This window comes from Arachis ipaensis, chromosome B06 (genome assembly GCF_000816755.2).
Source record: "Arachis ipaensis cultivar K30076 chromosome B06, Araip1.1, whole genome shotgun sequence".
NCBI classification, from domain to species: domain Eukaryota; kingdom Viridiplantae; phylum Streptophyta; class Magnoliopsida; order Fabales; family Fabaceae; genus Arachis; species Arachis ipaensis.
In genome coordinates this window covers 63,087,849-63,109,720 of record NC_029790.2, presented here as the reverse complement: position 1 = coordinate 63,109,720, position 21,872 = coordinate 63,087,849, and the positions used below count along the sequence as shown (strand labels likewise).

Here is a 21,872-nt window from a genome sequence, read left to right as displayed (position 1 = left end):
TCATTGTTGCGTTCAGCAACAAGAAAGCAAGAAATTAGCTCAGAATATTTTTTAAATTCTTTTTCTCGATTGCTACTGCAGGAACACATTCAAGGCATGGAAGGTCGAGAAAGTTTTCTCTAATATATCGGGTTTGAGGAAGTATCACATGATTATACCTTTCTTCAAAGTCTTTCCACAGATCTACAGGATCTTTTAATGTGGGGTATTCATTTTTCAATCATACGTCAAGATGACGACGAAGGAAATTATGGCTTTAGCTTTTATCATTCTGGGATGTATTATTTTCAGCCTTAATGGTGTCTTCAAGATCCATTGAATCAAGAAGGATTTTAGCATCTAGTATTTATGATAAATATTTGTTTTTAGATATATCAAAAGCATTATATTCAAGATGAAAGAATTTTGACATAATAAAATTTGTTATCTGAAGTCTTTCTAAAACTTCGTTAGAGCTTCGTGCTGATAACGTGTTATAAAATAACTAAATAAATAAATAAAGAAGTAACAAAAATTAATAAATATAAAAAGAGAGAAAGAAGCATTACAACATAAAAAAAAAAAAAGTATTTTATTACTTCTTGTTATTGTATAAAAAGTCTCAATCTATGCCCCTATTTATACAAGGCTTTACTTTTTGTCACAACACAGAAAACATTATTATTATTATTATTATTATTATTACTTTCGAGTGCAACAAGAGAGGGTGGAGTAAAATTCAGGCTTACAGAAAATCTAATGCGATTGAAGGCTCAGATGCGTTACGAGAACCTAATTGATTCGATTTCGGATTTCCATGGACGGAACTCGTAAACAGCAGGTACGCTTCATTTGTCGGTTGAGGAGGGAATTTTCTTCCCCAATTTCCCTGAAAGAAAATACAAAACTGTAGTAGTTGGGTTTAGAATGTTACCCTTTTGTATGGTTTCGAATCATGCATTGAATGGAGCGGAAAATGAAACTGAGAATGAATGATTAATTGAATGGAATGTTTGTCAGGTGTCGCTGAGAGGAGCAAGTGCGAAGGAGATAACAAGAGATGTGCTTCTTGAAAAGGTTAACAGAGAAAGAGAGCTTCGCAATCATGCTAAACGAGCTGCTGCTGCTGCTCTCTTGATTCAGGTGTTCCTTCAAATCTCAATTATTTCATTTTCTTTTTTGTTTTATTTTTTAGTTTGTGTTTTGTAGTTCTTAGACCCATAATTGCCCATTTTCCGGCACTAGGGAGCATGTTATTCAAGGTAATTCCTTGTTGTTTAGAGATACCAAGGAATGCGAGGTGAAACATAACGTTGAATTCTAGTTGTGTTTGAACATTACTTTACTTGATGCTTTTGTGTACAGTTATTCATTGCATTGTGTGCAACCATTGAAGGGAATTAGCTTTTTGAAGGCCTGACAAGGGCCTACTAAGGAGGGTAGCTCTTATAAAGGGTAACCGAATTGTTTGGCGTAATGCGAGACTGAAAAATCATATGGGCGATTATTAGACAACCATTTAATTGTTAATGATTTAAATGTAAATATGATTTACGGCTAACACTATCACAACATCTAGTCCACGTTGTCTACTTCACTTAGTAGGAGCAGACTTAGCTGCTGTTGTATTGGGGAAATGACCGAATATAGTTGCATAAGAGAAAAGGAAAGCCCGATCCACAAGCATCCCATGTTAATGTAGGAACCATGGAAAGGCAGCACCCAAAAGGTGTAATGCAGGCAGTCTAACCTGATAGTTGCATCAGTGGTGGTTTGAACCCATGACCTTGCAATCATATGGAAACAACTCAACCATTGCTCCAAAGTTCCTCTTCGAATATAGTTACATCAAAGGAAAATAAAAAATTGCATCTTTAAGTATGAAATTTTAGTTCACTCTATTATTGGCATTTTGATAGTTGTCATTTATATCAAAATGGAGGGAGAAATTGGTGAATAATTATACTGCTGCAAGGACAGCCATATGGATTTCAAACAATTTATTGAGACCATTTCTTTTCTTTATAACCCGATTCTCAACCTGGCTTCAGATAGCCCAAAGCAAGAAAATACACTCCATGAAGATTTGCTTCACCATCTTATTGGAAAGCATGAACTCTTCAGGTATATCCTGTCATTTAAATGTTTATTCATTGGACTTTCAGTTCACATTCCAACTATGTCAAGCATTTCAATGTGATGCATGCCAAATAGGACTATCAAGATGTTTTGGTTGCTTTATTATTTTTTCTCAGCTTTGAGAGGTCTAACGACCCATTTTTATTTTTCTTGTTTAACACACCTATGAAATATATTATTAATGGATGCATATGTGATTCTAGATTCAAAGCAGAACTTTTGCTTTCTCGCTATTGGTACGCCTGAAGAGAGAAGAATATGGATTTACCAGGCACGGAGGCTAACTTCTCTCGGTTTCTCCATTCTTTCAGAGTTCAGTGAATGCATTTCAGGTGCTCAGAATTTAAATATTGTGACATCACTTGCAATGCGTCTCTTGGTCATGTTTACTGATCCAAAAGGATGGAAAGGCATTGTTGATGACAATCGTCAAGATGCAGATTTAGCAGCGAAGGATTTAATTCAGTTCATTGGGAGTAATAAAAGTGGTAGTTATGTATCTATTGCTAGATATATAACTGCACTTGATAATTATTCTTGCCAGACAAAAAATATCATCCCGGCAGATGAACTTTTTTTTATTACTGCAAGTGCGATAACTTTAGCCGTGCGTCCATTTTATCTGACAAACATCGATGTAATTGGGCCTGATATGCTGGATCACAACCATGCCACTAAGCAGTACATTGTCTATTTACTGACTATTCCTTCGCTTCTACAACATTTACCATCTGTTCTTCAACCTGCATTAAGGCACAAATCAATTTTATTCCCATGCTTCAAGACTCTATTGGTAAGCATTACAACTCGATTTAAGCTGCAAGTTTGTCTGTGTACTGTTTTGTTTTAGTGACAACATGGTCTCTTTCACTGTTTTCTTATCGGTACAAGTTTTGTACTTCTAATTTTGGAGGCCTTACTAAGGGATTACATAATCCATATTTGTCTAGTCTAATGTATGAAGTGCCAAAGTTTGACCCGCAGAATTGATGATTGCACATGCGCATTTAACTTCTCTGCAAATGTGATTTCTTTGATGTTGAGTTTAATGTTTTCTACGCTAAAGATGGATCTTTCTTGCTTAATAACTCAATTTTCTGTTTCGTAATGTTTTTCATTTGGTATTAAAATTATGACAATTTAAATGGTTGTTCTGCTATTTTTTATTTATTTATTTTATTTTTTATATGCAATTTAGTATTTCATTCATGTTATTTTATATATAAAAATAGAGATCAATACTTTACTGTCATAAAAACTTTCAATGATTTTTAAGTTGTTTACTTCTCTCTATAATAATTTATTTTTTCTCCAGAAAAAAAAAAGAAACGTAAAATAATGGTGCACAGGTTACTTTCACTTTCAAATATGTTACTGCTTCTCCCCAGTTATATTATTATTTTTATATTGATGGTGAAAGGAAACATCTTTAGTTTATATTCAAATTATTTGCTCATGCATATTACTTACTTTAAACACTCTCCTCAAGTGAATAAGATCAACATTTTGATTTGATTCAAAGTATCAAACATATCAGAACTGATCAAACTCTGACAGGCAATGACAGATTTTGAAAGAGAAAGTTTTAATGGAGATGTCAGAGTTAGTACAGTCAGATAATCTTGTTGCTTTCAGGGAAATTCCTCCAGTTGGTTGGGCTCTCACTAACATTATATGTCTAGCAACAGGAAATGAGAATGGTTCTGTGAATGCTAGATCCTTGAATCAAGGTTTGGACTATGCATTGTACGTTCATGTTGTTATAACTTTAGCAGAAAGCCTACTTGCTCATCTTGATAATATTGGATGGATGCGAAAGAAAAGAAAAACCGTTCAAACTGATGCTGGAACGTCAACAGATCCAGTTGGTACAGTTATGTATGATGGTGAAGCAACCTATGAGTCATTAATAATGTCATACATGGATCAATTTAGGCCTGTTACTCAGCTGTCACATCTTACAAATCTTTTGGCTTCAATAAATAGAGATGGCACCAACAAGGTTGAGACTCCACAGTCAAATCGTCTGCCATGTCTTAAGAAACTAGATTTGTTTGATGTTGCACTATTTTATTCTAATTTGCTTAGAGTATTTTCAACCTTGAGTCCAATTCGTGGCTCATTACCAGTTCTCAACATGCTGTCCTTCACTCCTGGATTTATTCTCCAATTGTGGGAGGTACTGGAGGTTTCCCTTTTTTCTGGAGACAAACATATATCTGTTTATCACACAAGTGGGAATGCCAAACATAAAACGTTTGAGAAGATTCAAAAACAGATAAGTAAAGATGGGGGTAATAGGTGGGTCAATGTTCTTCAGAAGTTTACAGGTAAGTCACAAGCTGCAAGTGATGTTACAGATCCTGTTGGCAGTTATTCTGAGCCCAGCAGAGAGAATGAAGATTCACTAGAGCTATGGGACGTAGAACCTATGAGGCATGGCCCACAAGGGATTCCAAAGGATATGTTTTCTGTGCTTCATCTCTTCTGTGCAACCTATTCTCACCTGCTTTCTGTTCTTGATGACATAGAGTTCTATGAGAAACAAGTATGTACATGCTTTCTTCTTGGACTTGTCATTTTATGGATTAGTTCATATTTTCAGAAACTAACTATCACGGAGCATTTTAATAACATTGTTAGGTTCCATTCAGATTAGAGCAACAACGAAGAATTGCGTCAATGCTAAATACCCTAGTGTATAATGGTTTGTCCCATGGTAGTGGTTCTCATAATAAGCCTCTCATGGATTGTGCTATCAGATGCTTACATTTAATGTATGAAAGGGATTGTAGACACCCATTTTGTCCTCCTGATTTGTGGCTTGCTCCCGCTAGAAAAAGCCGGCCACCAATTGCAGTTGCTGCCAGAACCCATGAAGTTTTATCAGCCAACCTAAGATTTGATGATTCATCAGCTTCCCTGAGTGCAGGTTCTGTTATCATCATTACCCCTCATGTTTTCCCTTTTGAAGAAAGGTAACTACTAACTAGTTGACCATAACATGACTTTTACTTCTTGACATAAATTCTGTTTGGCACCGTTCTTGTACTTTTATACTTATTTCAGTTGCTGTTTTAGAAGGATAAGACCTTGGTAAAGAAAAGCTGATGACTGGGGAATACAGCCAACATGATTTATTATTGTTATTAGAGTAACAAGACAAGTAGGTCCCTGAAAAATTTTGCTATGGACATATAGATTACTACCAAAAAAAAAAAATACCAAGTAACTTCCTGAGTAAATTTTGTGATGAACTTATAGGTCTTAATAAAAAAGAGTACCTATAAGTTTCTGAAAAATTGCAATTATCAACTTATAGATCCTGAAAAATTATAACACTAGACTTGTTGGACCCTTCTGTCATTCCATTCCACCAAAGACCTATAAGTCTAGCTCTACAATTCTTTAGGGACTTGCATGGTATTCTTTTTCCTTCAGGGACACCTACAAATCTGTGGCAAAGTTTTCTCAAGGACTTGCTGTTACTTTTTTTTCCGTTAAATATCTATAAGTTATCGCAAAATTCTTCAGGAACCTATTTGTCTTATTCTTCTGATTATTATTATTGTTATTGTTATTGTTATTGTTGTTGTTATTGTTATTCTTGTTGTTGTTGTTGTTGTTGTTTGATAAAAGAAGAATACCATTAAGATTGGGAGAAGAATATTAAAATAAGATGAGAGGATAAGAGATCCTCCATACAAAAACCAAAAGCCAAACAAAAGATCGTTGAAGTGTAGCTTTCCTATCTCTCACCATGTTTTGAGAGGGAAAGTCCTCTAAAAATATAGGAGCACTAAATTTCCTTTGCCATGTCCAAGATCTAGATCAAGAAATGTGATCATGTTTTGGTTTCTTAGTGGAGTAAATTGAGAAAAACCTTTTTGGGTCTCTTTACCAATTACCATATAATAATTCTGTTATTCATTAAGAGTTGTTTAAATTGAGAAGTCATTAACTATGGTGTTCACTGACATTAGAGAATCACTGTCAACAAATCATAATTTGTTTGGAGCGTAACGCATTATGTAGTTTATTATTGAAAGTAGCTAATCACTTGGTTTATCACTGAAATAGAGTTGAGATGTTTCGCGAATTAATCAAGATGGATAAGGCCTCGCGAAAAATGGCTGGTGAAATTTCTGAACCTGGTTCACGAGCAATTGAGATAGTAGTATGTCGGGGTCATATTGTTGAAGATGGATTCCGACAATTGAATTCCCTTGGGTCAAGATTGAAGTCCTCTATCCATGTGTCATTTGTCAGTGAATGTGGCCTTCCTGAGGCTGGCCTGGACTATGGTGGATTATCTAAGGAATTTTTGACAGACTTATCAAAAGCAGCTTTTGCTCCTGAGTATGTTTGACTTTTTTTTTTTAATTTTAATTTTTGTTTTTTATTTCATGGCTGTTTCCTCTTTCAGGAATCTGTAGTGACTTTCTAAGCTGACATGTATTCTGTTTGCCTCAGATATGGATTATTTTCCCAAACCTCAACCTCCGATAGGCTTCTAATTCCTACTGAATCTGCAAGATATTTAGATAATGGTCTTCAAATGATTGAGTTCCTTGGAAGAATTGTTGGTAAAGCTCTTTATGAAGGAATATTACTTGATTACTCCTTCTCTCATGTTTTTGTACAAAAGCTATTGGGACGGTATAGCTTTCTTGATGAGTTATCAACACTTGATCCAGAGCTATACAGGAATGTTTTGTATGTCAAGGTAAACCCAACAGAGATCCACACTTCTTTCTTGTGTCTTAAAAGAGTCTTTTTAAAATTTATCTGGATTCTGCCTTGTTTATTATTTTGGGAATCATGTTTTAAAATTGAGTTGGTTTGATGCTGGCTGTCCCACCTAGTCGGACAAGGCTCTTTGTTGTTGTTGTTGATGCTGGCTATCAGCGCACTTCCCTCATTGTAGATGAGCCTGATCCAGCTGCAATCCTACTATAGGTTAAGTGATTTTATATATGAATTTGCTCAAAGAGCTATTGCCTTTGTGGATGGGTTTAGTTGCTGGATGTAATATTTCTAAAATAAAAGGACTATTCTGACAACCTTAAAGATTCATTAACATGGGCCATTTGACATTGGTATTTTAGGTCTGATTTTGGGGCTTTGGTTGTTTTTCCCTTGATTTTTTGTTGTGTAGATTGCCGTATTTCAATTCTCGCAGTTTACCATTTTGACATTATAATGCAACGTTCACATATTCCTTCATGCAGAATTATGAGGGTGACGTGAAGGAACTCTGTCTTGATTTCACAGTAACTGAAGAATCATTTGGCAAAAGACATGTGATTGAGCTTAAGTCTGGTGGAAAAGATATTTCTGTGACAAACGAGAATAAGTTGCAGTATATACATGCAATGGCTGATTATAAACTCAACATACAGGTTTTATTATCAGTTTGTGTAGTCTAATGGAAATTATTCAGATTTGTACCGTTTCGACAGTCGTATCATGGTTATATATGTGACTATTGAAATTGCAGATACTGCCATTGTCAAATGCATTTTATAGAGGGTTAACCGATCTTATATCTCCATCCTGGTTGAAATTATTCAATGCCGGTGAATTTAATCAGGTAGTTTATTTCCTTAGTGCTGAAAAAGTTGGGTTTTCCTTTTTTTTTCGGGGGTGGGGGTTGGGGTGGGGAGGGTTCACTCAAGTATTTTCTTTTGCTAAATTGCAATAAGGATTTTCTGTTTCAGGATTTTGCATTTTCGAAAATGCTGCTACCAATATTAAATTAGCTTTTTATTTGTGCAAAGAATATGTCATGATAAAGAAAAATGTCCTTGCCTACAACAACTAATTCATGATAACTCAAAAAATGAATTATTTATTTTTGATGACTCATTTTGACAGCAAGATTTCTGAGTTTAGTGAGAATGCAGTTGCTTTCAGGTGGCAATTATGATATTGACATTGATGATTTGAAAAATAACACCCGATACACTGGAGGTTACAATGAGGGAAGCAAGACAATCAAGATTTTTTGGGAGGTATTGATTACCACTTGATTCAACAATTTCCTTCTGGTGTTACAACAACTAGTCTTTAGCATTGTATTTAGGCTTGGTTATATAAAGGTTTTACTTTTCAAAAGTAGCTTATGAAAGTTGGTTTTTAAAAGATAGCTTTTTAAAAATTGTAGCATCTACGTTTGGTAAATTAAATTAAAAATGACTCTTAAAAAGTACAAGCAACAATTGTATTTGGTAAAATAGTTTTTAAAATTTAAAAATACTATAATAGACATAAATATAAAAGTTAAATTTGGAAGTTAATTAATGTATGAGATTATACGAGACTTTTTAATTTTCATAAGCACAAGCCAATTTTGAAAAGCGCGCTCCTATCTTTTAAAAGCTCCAAGTACAAGCATATGGTCTTTTTGATTTACCAAACACAAAATGAGAAGTTTGTGCTTTTGAAAAACACAAAAATCTCTTCAAAAAGTTTTACCAAACCAAGCTTTAATCTAATGTAATTTACTTCCGTTGCTATAATCAAAGGCGATGCTCCTTAAGTAGAAGAATAAATGCTTAAATTGGTCTTAAGAAAATATGCAAAACATTAGAGTTGTCATGTTTTTTTACATTTATCTTGTCTCTCAAATATAAATATCTATGTATTTAAGGAATAAATTGATGTCTAAATGTATTGCTGGAGTACATTAATGCCCCCAATCTTTAGAAAACTAATGCAATGTTGCCTACTTAGTTTTGCATATACCAGTTTTAAGACATCGGTTTCATTTTCTTTCTTCTACCACTATGTACAGGTGGTTAAAGGCTTCAAACCAGATGAGCGCTGTATGCTTCTTAAATTTGTCACGAGTTGTTCTCGTGCTCCATTACTTGGGTTTAAATACTTGCAGCCAGCTTTTACAATCCACAAGGTGTGTTCTTGATCTTGGATGGGCAATCAATGTTGGTTTGGATTGTTTGTTTTTTCTTTGAAAAAAGTACCCTTTTTTTTCAGAAAATAAAGATTTTTATTAAATTTTAAATACATTTGGTCTTGGATACAACTTTTAAGAGAAGTACTTTTATTTAAAAAAGCAAATTATTTGGTTTTTCTAAAAGACAAGAATACTTTACTTTCAAAAAAATAGAAGCAAAAAGACGTTTTTAATATATGAACTCTTTTTAAAAAGTCTATCAAATGTGAAATATTTTCTTCTATGAAAAAAAGATCTTTTATAAAATGATAAAGAAAATGCTCATGCAAACACCTCTTTCATCCCATCTGCTTTGTTGCTTGTAACTAGTAGGGGATGTTTTTTGGCTCTTTTAACTCTAGCAGAGTACATTACAAATTCTCCAAATGAGCCGTGTGGAAATAATTGTTATCCTACACAGCACGTGGAGCTCTTTCGATTAATTGCGTGTGCTCTGAATTGAAAGAATACTTTACTCCATTTTAATGAGTTAATACTTAGAATAGTCTCTGAAGTTACACTTGCGTTTCAATCTGGTCCCCAAAGTTTCAATTACTCAATTTGGTCCCCCAACTTGGCTTTTGTGACTCATATTGGTCCTTGACTTTGTTTTCGTCACAAAACCATCAATGATGCGGTGAGATGGAGTGACGGTTGCCACTCTGTTCTTCCTAATGTGGCAATGGAAACATTTTTATCTCAATTTTCTCCCTACGAAGCATTTAAAATTCCTAAACCTAATTTTAGTTAAGGGTTTTAAAGGCTTCTTAAAGAGAAAATTGAGGTAAAAAATTTCAGTTGTCACATCAGATAGTCGTTAAGGAGTTCAACATGGCAGCTGTCACTGTATCTTAGCACGCCGTTAACGGTTCTATGATGAAAATAGGGCTAGAGACTAATGTGAGTTACGATACCAAGTTGAGTAAATTGACACTTTAAGGACCAGATTGATACACGTGTTACTTCTGGAACTAACTCAGTACTCCCCTTTCAACTATTATTACCATCCCAGGTTTTTGTTCATATTGAGGGGCCGCTGCAGCTTACAAGATGTCTAAACTCAAGCACAAGTCACTTGCATAATATTTTATTTTATTTTTGTTTATTTGTTATATGGTACTGGATAAGAATTTAAAGTCTATGGAAGTTATTTCTGAGTCTATAGTAATAGGATGTAGAATAAAGGAAACGATGACCTTGATTTTAATTCCTAACATGATGAAATGATAATTCTGCAACTATGGTACAATCATCTGGACCTTAAGAAAAAATGATTGTTGAGTGAAGGAGCTTTCTGTGAATTTACCAGTTCACTGGCTTACATTTAGCATCATAATTCATACCGACTAGGGCCCCTAGAAATAGTAAATGTGTGATGAATGACAAAATGCATTGATTTCATTGATTAGCATCACTCAGTTGCATCTATTTACGTAGGTTGCTTGTGATGTTCCTCTTTGGACAACATTTGGAGGACAAGATGTGGATCGGCTTCCATCAGCTTCAACCTGCTACAATACTCTTAAGGTACTACTAATATGGAGACAATATAGGTGTCTGGATACATTTCTGCATTCCCTTTTATTTTTGCAATCTCTTTAGAGTTATAAACAAATGCTATCTGCACACCAAAAATAAACTTCTATATATTTGTGTATAGATATATCTTAACTCATTTTCAATATGTATTTTGTATTCTAACATGTATTTCATACGAGTGACTGATTTAGTCGCCAACTATGAAAGCACGGACACTTCTCTGATTTGCCGGACACATTTTGAACACAACACTCATCGACACTTGTCCGACACGCGTGTCTTCTGTGTCCAAACCGTGTCTTGATAAAAAATAAAAAATTGTTCTCCGGACACGCGTGGACACACCTAAATACCATTCAGCGTGTCCAACTTTATTCTTAACATGTATTCTTAAAATGAATTTAGAAATAGTATATATTATTAATTATTAAAACAAAAAATATTTTAAATATTTTATATAATTAAAAAAGGCTATTAAAAATTTAATTTTTATTTTAATATCAATAAAATACCAAAATATCATTATAATTTATCTAAAAGAATACTTTATATTTTATATATATACTATGTCCCCGTATCTTATAAAAATTTTAAATTCACGTGTCCGCGTGTCGTGTCCTGTGTCCATGTCAATATCCATGTACCATAGATCACTAGTTTTTCGTGTACACATGTTATGGTTGCTCTTTATATGGTACTTGGAATTTGGCTGTCCAAAATTTGAAATTCAAGATTGCCATGTTGGTTGTGAGTTGTAACTTGTGAAATTGAACATTGGAGCGATCTTGAACTTTTTGTATTTTCATGTCTCATATCAAATGTCTTATAACGGTTTTTCTAGTAACGTGGACTTTGTACACCTCACAAGATGCACTCTTGTAGTGATTAAAGTCATTGATATAAAGGTATTATTTGAAGTTTTTCAAGCTAATAAAAGAACTGGAAATCTTTACTTATTTTTCCATATTACAATGACTGCAGCTTCCAACGTACAAACGACCTGGCACATTGAGAACGAAGCTGCTATATGCCATTACCTCAAATGCTGGATTTGAACTTTCTTGATTCACGTCAGGTAGTTTAGATCCTCTTTATTTGGTATCATATCCGCAAAGGCTGGTAGATAAAGGTAGCACAAGTTTAGGCCATGAATCTCCAAGAGTGCTCTGTAAAATTTTTGGTAAAGGAAATTGAATCCCGGTTCGTTTTGGCAACACATTATTTGCTTCCAGAGGAATGCTTTTCCAAACAGCCAGTTGATGATATGTTTGTTACTTCGTCCATTCTTCCAATCCGTGGGAGATTCTGTACTTCCGTAGTATGTTCATATTGGAACAGTATACGACTGGTTATTTGAACCAACTCTCTAAATGCAAATAGCGATCATTTTGCAATTAAAATATGTGATTTATTTGCTTTCGAGCTTTCGTTTACTATTTTATTCACTTAAATGCAGATATAGGATTTATCTAACCTTTTAAGCAAGGTACTTTTTGCATTAAAAAAAAAATAAGTGTTTTAGGTTTCAAAGTATTGAATACTGCACACCAGAAAGCTGAAAGATCTATTAAAAATTTAAAACCTTTTTTTTCTTGCTTTATTAACAGGGGTCCTATTACTACTGATTAATGAAACTAAGACCCTAACCATCATAATGGAACTTCCAGAAATAAATTTTAATTTTGGTTTAAATGATTAGTGTCCTACTGACTAGTAAATTTGAATTTGAAGTATATCAAGCATAATTATCTGAACTAAGTAAATCTAACTTTCTAAAACGAAATTATTTTAGATTTTTATAAATTCTTAATGAACACTATCCACATATTCTTTACACAAGAGACTGTTCAATAACAAAGTTATAGTATAGCCAACAAAAATTATGCAAATTGCTGCATATTGGAAGGCCATTCAGTTTTGAAATTATTTGGTGCTCTTTCAAGAACTAGCTAGGATTGCATTCATTTCACTCGTAATATGGCATTTCAGTTTTTTTATTTATTTTTTTTTCAGTGTCACTTTGCAAGTATAATGAACGCAAACCTAGAAGCTACATTAGGAGCACTGAATAGTTTCCTGTGAATCCTATATTTGAAACCAACAGTTGAACAAACTTGATAGTATTATCTTGCACGAATCATAAAAACCCTAACCATGAACGCATTAAGAGATGGTAAAAGTCATCATTGTTCACCAGCGTATACTCATCCAAGTCTGTTAGCACGATCATGGAATTCGTCCATCTCAACTCTTGGTACCTGTATTCCTACCAACACATTTGCTCCAGTTTCACCCTGTTCAAGAACCATAAATATTGCAATCATATTTGATCAAAAAGAAAGAAATTAGCTTGCGTTAGGAAACTACAAATTCTCACCTGCCCACGATAATGGAACAAGCTAATATTCCATCGTGGACTGAAGGAATCCAAGAACTTCGTTAGAGCACCAGGTCTTTCTGGAAAGATGAAACGACAAAGAACCTCATTTTGAACGTTTGAACGGCCTCCCATCTAGTCATAAGTTCAAAAGCAAAGTAAACATGACATGATAGCAAACAATCGTCAATAGCAATAAAAGGTTATCGCAAGGCAATAAAGTAATTCACATTGAGCAGCTATTAGACATTTGATCAAACTTAATTTTCTCCATGCTAACTGCTTGATTTGACCTAGAGTACTAAGAAAAAGCAGCTTAGGATTTATTGAAACGAATTAGCTTAGATTGTATTTCAATCTTGCACAGTGTGGCAGACGTGACAAACTATACTAAAAGATCATTTTGTCCCAAACACAATTACCAGGTAACGAAGGTGATCTTTCACCAAGTCAGTTTCTGTGAGATTGTAAGTTTTAAGCTGACAAGACTCCATTCTCTCTTTCGTTGCTTTTAGTTCTGAGACCGTGAGTTAGTGTTTGAATATATTATTCTATCAAATGTACAGGGAATCATTTTCTTTATAGAGAAATTACACAAATAGAAATAACTAGAAAATAGGAAATAAGAGAAAAATAGTAATATTAGCTTAAAATAAATAAAAGATTTCTAATTATAAAATTCCTAAAATTAAGCTAAACCAAAAAAGGAAAAGATTTATAATTAATTCTATTTACATAAACGATTCATGAAATGAATTAGAAATTTGATTTTTATTTGATCTAGTCAACACTTTTCCTCAAGCTGGCTTGAAGATATCATTCATTGACAGCTTGCTCATTATGCTATCAAAAGTCTTCTTGGGTAATCCCTTAGTTAGAACATGATAAAGAAATAAACAGATAAAGAAGACAAGAATTGAAATTGAATAGAAAAGATACATTGAAATTGAAATAAAAACAAAAAAGATAGGTTGAAATTGAATACAAAGAGAATCACTTTACTTTCTACCCAATTTCTTGACGCAACAAAAAAAGGACTCCTCAACCTAACTTGTCAACGCCATAGTTTGGAAATTGAATCGAAGGGACTCCTCAACCTTCTACCGAATTCCCCGATGAAACAAAAGTCGGACTCCTCAACCTCAATTGTCCACACCATGGTTTCATCACGAAACCAAAAAAGGTGTTTTTAAACCTCTAAATCTGCTATACTACGACTACAATAGCTAAGGAGGTATTTATAACCTCTTATTAGGTTAAAACAAAGAAAACCATAAATCCCATACACATAAGGCCAATCTATTAATTAAATAAACAAAATCAAAATACATTAAATTAAAACATTCTAAAAATGTAAACTAATATCTTCTAAATAACACTTGAACTCTTCATATCACGAGCATTTGATGCGCGTATCATTCTCCTCTTCTTCAAAAAAGATTCGTCCTCGAATCTTGTAGGTGAAAAAATAATATATGAAAAGGACAATAATTACAAAGAAGATAATTTTTTTCTTTTTGTTTTTTCTTTCCTTTTTGTATTTTTTTTCTTTTTCTTTTTCTTTTTTTACACTTTATGCTTTTTTATTTTTTTTAAACAATAATGAAATGCAAACGGAAAATAAGAACACAAGAACTTAAAGAAATACGCGACAAACACTAGACTCTTTTTTTTTATGATAAAAGAAGAACAGATATAGATTAATAAGAATTAATCTAATACCTGAGTTCTGATATCAAATGATAAAGAAATAAAAGTTAAACAAGAAGATAATGATTCAAACTCAATAAAAAAAGATACATTAAAATTGAAATATAACCAAAAATGATAGATTGAAATTGAGTACAAAGAGAATCACTCTACTTTTTACCCAATTTCTTGACGCAACAAGAAAGGGACTCCTCAACCTAACTTGTCAATGCCATAGTTTGGGAATTGATTCGAAGGGACTCCTCAACCTTCTACTCAATTTCCCGATGTAACAAGAGATGAACTCCTCAACCCAATTATCCACACCATGGTTTCATCGTGAAACCAAAAATAAGGTTTTCAAAACCTCTAAATCATTCTATACTATGACTACAATAGCTAAGGAGGTATTTATAACCTCTTATTAGGTTAAAACAAAGAAAACCCTAAATCCCATACACATAAGGCCAATCTAGTAATTAAATAAACAAAATCAAAATACATTAAATTAAAACATTCTAAAAATGTAAACTAATATCTTCTAAATAACACTTGAACTCTTCATATCATGAGCATTTGATGCGCGTATCAGAACATCTGCTAATTGTTTTGTGGTTGGAACATATGAGATGCAAATCTGTCCTCTCTCAGTCTTTTCCCTGATAAAATGCTTGTCAACTTCAACATGTTTAGTTCTATCATGTAGCACTGGATTATGAGAAATAGAAATTGCATATTTGTTGTCACAATACAACCTCATTGGTGGAGAAATGAGAACTTTTAGTTCTTGTAGGATTTCCTCTACCCATAGTGCTTCACATATTCCATGAGCCACTGCTCTAAACTCAGCTTCTGCACTACTTCGAGCCACAACACTCTGTTTTTTCCTGCTCCAACTAACCAAGTTTCTGCCAACAAAAGTACAATACCCAGATGTTGACCTTTGCTGCACGAATCCCCACATTTTCGTACAGCTGTACCAGCAAGTGCACTGGGTCATCCAAGTAATACCTAAGCGAGTCAGGGTCGATCCCATGAGGATTGTGGTTTGAAGTAAGCTATGGTTATCTTGCAGGTCTTAGTCAGGCAAAGTCAGAAGGTTGTTGGATACGGAATTGTATTAGGATTATTGGAATCGGTAATAGGAATATAGTTGAAGATTGGAGTTGCTTTGTCTTTCTGAATTAACTCTGGTATCACTGTCTTCTTTGCTTGTGAATGACCTCTTCTATGGTAGGCTGTATATGATCAACGCCATTGCCCATGGTCATTGATCTCCTCTGCTTCAGATCAAACGCCATTGCCTGCGGTCATCCAATTTGACGAAGGGTGAAGCTCTAGCAGTTCATTCTCTTGGCGATCCTACTCAAAACGCCACAGAAAAGGTCGAATCTTTCGGATCAGAGAATGCTACTTCTTTGAATTCTAGCCTATACCACGGAGACCCTAATCTCCCCGAAAATTGGTTGAACTAGTGTCTTGAGAAGTCCCCAATGAAGTCGTGGATTAGCCGTTTGAGAGATGTATAAATATAGATGTTGGTTCGCGCTTTCCGACCACGTATTCACACGAACCCAAGTAGACGCGGGTGTTTGTTAGGCACGGTCGTCTTAGTATGATGAACAGAGCTGATTGTCACTGATCATCCTATTCACCATGTTGAAGAACGAATATACATCTTAGAATTAATCAAACACAGATCGAAGAAAAATAGTAATACTTTTATTAATTCATAGGACTCAGCAGGGCTCCTCCCCTCAATCTAGGAGGTTTAGAAACTCATACTAAAAGGAAAATACAATGTAAAACATGTAAAATCTGTAAAAAGGTCGAAGAAGGTAAAAGTCTCATTTATTATTTTTGATCAAATACTTGACTAATAACAATATTTTTATATTAAATTTTAATTTTTAAATTTTAATAGTATAAAAATAAAATATTAACAAAAAATATTAACAAATATTAATAAAAAGTATTATTCTTCTAAATTTTTTCTTTATTTATTAACATTTTAACTACACAAATAATATTCATCTCTTTAATGATCTAATTTCAAGTCTTCAATATAAATGAACCAATTCAGTCAATAATACTTTTTTGAGAATATATGTATACCCACACACACACACAAGAGAACAACTTTGGGGTTTTGTCCGGTAAAACCCTAACTTGTTTAAGTAATAATACAATAAGACAATTATCCCAACAGAAAAAAGTGAAACTCAATGGGATCAATTATTATCGATTGATCTTCCAATTGGAGGGAAAGAACTGAGAAAAGCACATTTATTATCATTGGCTCATTCAATTTGTCATGTTGGTATCATCACGTGGCGTGCCCTCTGCTTAACATCAAAAGGCAAAACCACGCTTGTTCCAACTTCCATTATTGCGAATAAACAATCATCATTTATTCATTTTATTTCAGCAATCAGTTTTTGTGAACTAATTACTAATTGAAAAAGAAAGTTTTGGACTTCATCTAGAATTATTAAGTTTAAGATGTTGATGTATTTAAATATAAAAAATTATGATGCCACTTAATCAAAAGGCATCATCTATGATAATAAAATAATAAGTGATGATTGAAATAAATCTTTTTACTAATTAATTGATATGGCTTAGAGTGAACATCTTTTATGATACGAGGATATATAGAAACTAAACTCGTTTTTGTTTAATAGTGATGATGAATTTACAATTAATCTTTACATTTAAATTATTTAACCTCCATGCGCCACTATTTTTAATAAAATTTTAACTTAACGCACAAATATATATAATAGCCTTTTTCATGCTGCGAAAGAAATAAAAGAATAAACAAGACAAGAATTGAAATTGAATAGAAAAAATAAATTATAATTGAAATAAAAATAAAAATGATAGGTTGAAATTGAATACAAAGAGAATCACTTTACTTTCTACCCAATTTCTTGACGCAACAAAAAAAGGACTCCTCAACCTAACTTGTCAACGCCATAGTTTGGAAATTGAATCGAAGGGACTCCTCAACCTTCTACCGAATTCCCCGATGAAACAAAAGTCGGACTCCTCAACCTCAATTGTCCACACCATGGTTTCATCACGAAACCAAAAAAGGTGTTTTTAAACCTCTAAATCTGCTATACTACGACTACAATAGCTAAGGAGGTATTTATAACCTCTTATTAGGTTAAAACAAAGAAAACCATAAATCCCATACACATAAGGCCAATCTATTAATTAAATAAACAAAATCAAAATACATTAAATTAAAACATTCTAAAAATGTAAACTAATATCTTCTAAATAACACTTGAACTCTTCATATCACGAGCATTTGATGCGCGTATCATTCTCCTCTTCTTCAAAAAAGATTCGTCCTCGAATCTTGTAGGTGAAAAAATAATATATGAAAAGGACAATAATTACAAAGAAGATAATTTTTTTCTTTTTGTTTTTTCTTTCCTTTTTGTATTTTTTTTCTTTTTCTTTTTCTTTTTTTACACTTTATGCTTTTTTATTTTTTTTAAACAATAATGAAATGCAAACGGAAAATAAGAACACAAGAACTTAAAGAAATACGCGACAAACACTAGACTCTTTTTTTTTATGATAAAAGAAGAACAGATATAGATTAATAAGAATTAATCTAATACCTGAGTTCTGATATCAAATGATAAAGAAATAAAAGTTAAACAAGAAGATAATGATTCAAACTCAATAAAAAAAGATACATTAAAATTGAAATATAACCAAAAATGATAGATTGAAATTGAGTACAAAGAGAATCACTCTACTTTTTACCCAATTTCTTGACGCAACAAGAAAGGGACTCCTCAACCTAACTTGTCAATGCCATAGTTTGGGAATTGATTCGAAGGGACTCCTCAACCTTCTACTCAATTTCCCGATGTAACAAGAGATGAACTCCTCAACCCAATTATCCACACCATGGTTTCATCGTGAAACCAAAAATAAGGTTTTCAAAACCTCTAAATCATTCTATACTATGACTACAATAGCTAAGGAGGTATTTATAACCTCTTATTAGGTTAAAACAAAGAAAACCCTAAATCCCATACACATAAGGCCAATCTAGTAATTAAATAAACAAAATCAAAATACATTAAATTAAAACATTCTAAAAATGTAAACTAATATCTTCTAAATAACACTTGAACTCTTCATATCATGAGCATTTGATGCGCGTATCAGAACATCTGCTAATTGTTTTGTGGTTGGAACATATGAGATGCAAATCTGTCCTCTCTCAGTCTTTTCCCTGATAAAATGCTTGTCAACTTCAACATGTTTAGTTCTATCATGTAGCACTGGATTATGAGAAATAGAAATTGCATATTTGTTGTCACAATACAACCTCATTGGTGGAGAAATGAGAACTTTTAGTTCTTGTAGGATTTCCTCTACCCATAGTGCTTCACATATTCCATGAGCCACTGCTCTAAACTCAGCTTCTGCACTACTTCGAGCCACAACACTCTGTTTTTTCCTGCTCCAACTAACCAAGTTTCTGCCAACAAAAGTACAATACCCAGATGTTGACCTTTGCTGCACGAATCCCCACATTTTCGTACAGCTGTACCAGCAAGTGCACTGGGTCATCCAAGTAATACCTAAGCGAGTCAGGGTCGATCCCATGAGGATTGTGGTTTGAAGTAAGCTATGGTTATCTTGCAGGTCTTAGTCAGGCAAAGTCAGAAGGTTGTTGGATACGGAATTGTATTAGGATTATTGGAATCGGTAATAGGAATATAGTTGAAGATTGGAGTTGCTTTGTCTTTCTGAATTAACTCTGGTATCACTGTCTTCTTTGCTTGTGAATGACCTCTTCTATGGTAGGCTGTATATGATCAACGCCATTGCCCATGGTCATTGATCTCCTCTGCTTCAGATCAAACGCCATTGCCTGCGGTCATCCAATTTGACGAAGGGTGAAGCTCTAGCAGTTCATTCTCTTGGCGATCCTACTCAAAACGCCACAGAAAAGGTCGAATCTTTCGGATCAGAGAATGCTACTTCTTTGAATTCTAGCCTATACCACGGAGACCCTAATCTCCCCGAAAATTGGTTGAACTAGTGTCTTGAGAAGTCCCCAATGAAGTCGTGGATTAGCCGTTTGAGAGATGTATAAATATAGATGTTGGTTCGCGCTTTCCGACCACGTATTCACACGAACCCAAGTAGACGCGGGTGTTTGTTAGGCACGGTCGTCTTAGTATGATGAACAGAGCTGATTGTCACTGATCATCCTATTCACCATGTTGAAGAACGAATATACATCTTAGAATTAATCAAACACAGATCGAAGAAAAATAGTAATACTTTTATTAATTCATAGGACTCAGCAGGGCTCCTCCCCTCAATCTAGGAGGTTTAGAAACTCATACTAAAAGGAAAATACAATGTAAAACATGTAAAATCTGTAAAAAGGTCGAAGAAGGTAAAAGTCTCTATAATAACATAAATCTAATCCCTTAAATACTAAACAAATGACTAGTAAGGGTAAAACAATCTTTTTAGTGCTAAAATATACTTCTGGGGTCCACTTGGTGAGTGTTTGGGCTGAGCTTTGATGAGATTCACGTGCTATGAGGTCTCTAGGGTGTTGAATGCTGGCTAGGGGGTCCTCTCTGGCCGTTTGGATGCTGGTCTCTGCTCTTTGGGTGCTGGACGCATGGAAGGGGGTAGGAAACTGGTGTTGGACGCCAGTTTTGGGCCTTCTAATCTGAAGCAAAGTATGGACTATTATACATTGTTGGAAAGATCTGAAAGTCAGCTTTCCATAGCCATTGAGAATGCTCAATTTGAACTTCTGTAGCTCCAAAAAAGCTCTTTCGAGTGCAAGAAGGTCAAATCTGAACAGCATCTGCAGTGCTTTCTTTGTCTCTGGATCTGACTTTTGCTCCAGCTCCTCAATTTCAGCCAGAAATTACTTGAAATTGTACAAAAACACAAAAACTCATAGTAGAATCCAAAAATGTGAATTTAACACTAAAACCTATAAAAACTTAATAAAAACTAAATAAAACATACTAAAAACTATATGAAAATGATGTCAAAAAGCGTATAAAATATCTGCTCATCAACCTTCTATCCATGACATTTCTAGCCAATCCGCATCTGTATAGACATCTACTTGAAGATGTCCATGCTTTTTGTACAGTAACCCTTTCCCAGGCGACCCCTTTAAGTACCTTAGAATTCTAAAGACAACATCCATGTGTTCTTGACCAGGTGAATGCATAAACTGGCTTACCAATCTCACAGCAAAGGCTATATCCGGGCGTGTATGGGATAAATAGATTAGCCTCCCTACTAACCGCTGATATCTCCCTTTGTCAATATGTAAGATAGGAGTGGGTAAAGATTCATGCAAAAAATTTTCTTCACTTAGACTCTCCCCTGAAGAGAATTTTTCTAAAAAAAGGTTTCATGTTCCAAAAAAGTAACATCCATGCTTACATGAAATTTTTTGGTGTGTGGATTGAAACATTTATAACCCTTTTGACTTAGGGAATAGCCAATAAAAATTCATTTTTCTGCCCTTGGATCAAGTTTACTTTGATATGAAGGTGTATGCAAAAACACAATGCAACCAAATGTGTTCAAAGGTAAGTCAGAATGCAACCTACATACTGGAAAATTCTTTTTGAAAGTATCCAACAGTGTGCAGTAATTTAACACACCTGTGGGCATTCGATTTATGAGATAGGCTGCTGTTAGGATAGCATCTCCTCATAAATACTTTGGAACATTACCCTCAAACATAATGGCATGTGCTACTTCAAGATGTTTATTCTTCCTTTCAGCTAGGGGTGTGCAAAAAAACTGGTTTCACTGAACTGAATTGAAACTGAATTGAAACTATTTTAAATAAACCAGTTTTTATAGTTCAGTTTAGAAACCAGGAGAGGGAGAGAAAGTGAGAGAGACAGAGAGAAAGAGAGAGGGAGAGAGAGAGAGAGAGAGAGGGGAAGAGGGAAGGAGAGAGAGGGAGAGAGAGATAGAGAGGAAGAGGGATATGGGAGAGAGAATGAGAGAAAGGGATATAGGGAGAAAAGGGAGAGAGAAAAAAAGGGGAAGGGGGAGAAAGAGGGGTAGGGGAGAGAGAGAGGAAGGGAAGAGATAGGAAGATAAGAAGAGAGAGGGGGAGAAAGAGAGAAAAGGAAAATGGGGAGAGAGAGAGAGACG

At 34.2% G+C, this 21,872-nt stretch overlaps 2 protein-coding genes and 1 long non-coding RNA gene across 4 annotated transcripts; 2 read left to right on the top strand and 1 right to left on the bottom strand.

Annotated features, from left to right (window-relative positions):
- Positions 654 to 1,095, top strand: LOC110263347. The gene is made up of 2 exons (XR_002348820.1): positions 654 to 820; positions 1,000 to 1,095. It is a non-coding gene; the product is annotated as an uncharacterized LOC110263347 (long non-coding RNA).
- On the top strand, positions 1,922 to 12,034 carry LOC107648780 (E3 ubiquitin-protein ligase UPL7; the record flags this gene model as incomplete). Of its 2 annotated transcripts, XM_016352600.1 has the most annotated exon segments (12): positions 1,922 to 2,103; positions 2,322 to 2,911; positions 3,686 to 4,666; positions 4,762 to 5,096; positions 6,199 to 6,477; positions 6,592 to 6,844; positions 7,350 to 7,520; positions 7,619 to 7,711; positions 8,025 to 8,132; positions 8,915 to 9,031; positions 10,511 to 10,600; positions 11,594 to 12,034. In XM_016352600.1, coding segments are annotated over 12 exon segments (3,283 nt in total), but the record flags the coding sequence as incomplete, so codon positions are not given.
- LOC107648212 (threonine dehydratase biosynthetic, chloroplastic-like) lies at positions 12,614 to 13,544 on the bottom strand. Its single transcript, XM_016352181.2, has 3 exons — positions 13,412 to 13,544; positions 12,990 to 13,124; positions 12,614 to 12,906 (listed from the first exon to the last, which is right to left on the bottom strand). The coding sequence occupies exons 1-3, from the start codon at positions 13,481 to 13,483 to the stop codon at positions 12,817 to 12,819; spliced, it is 297 nt and encodes a 98-aa protein (XP_016207667.1). The 5' UTR covers positions 13,484 to 13,544; the 3' UTR covers positions 12,614 to 12,816.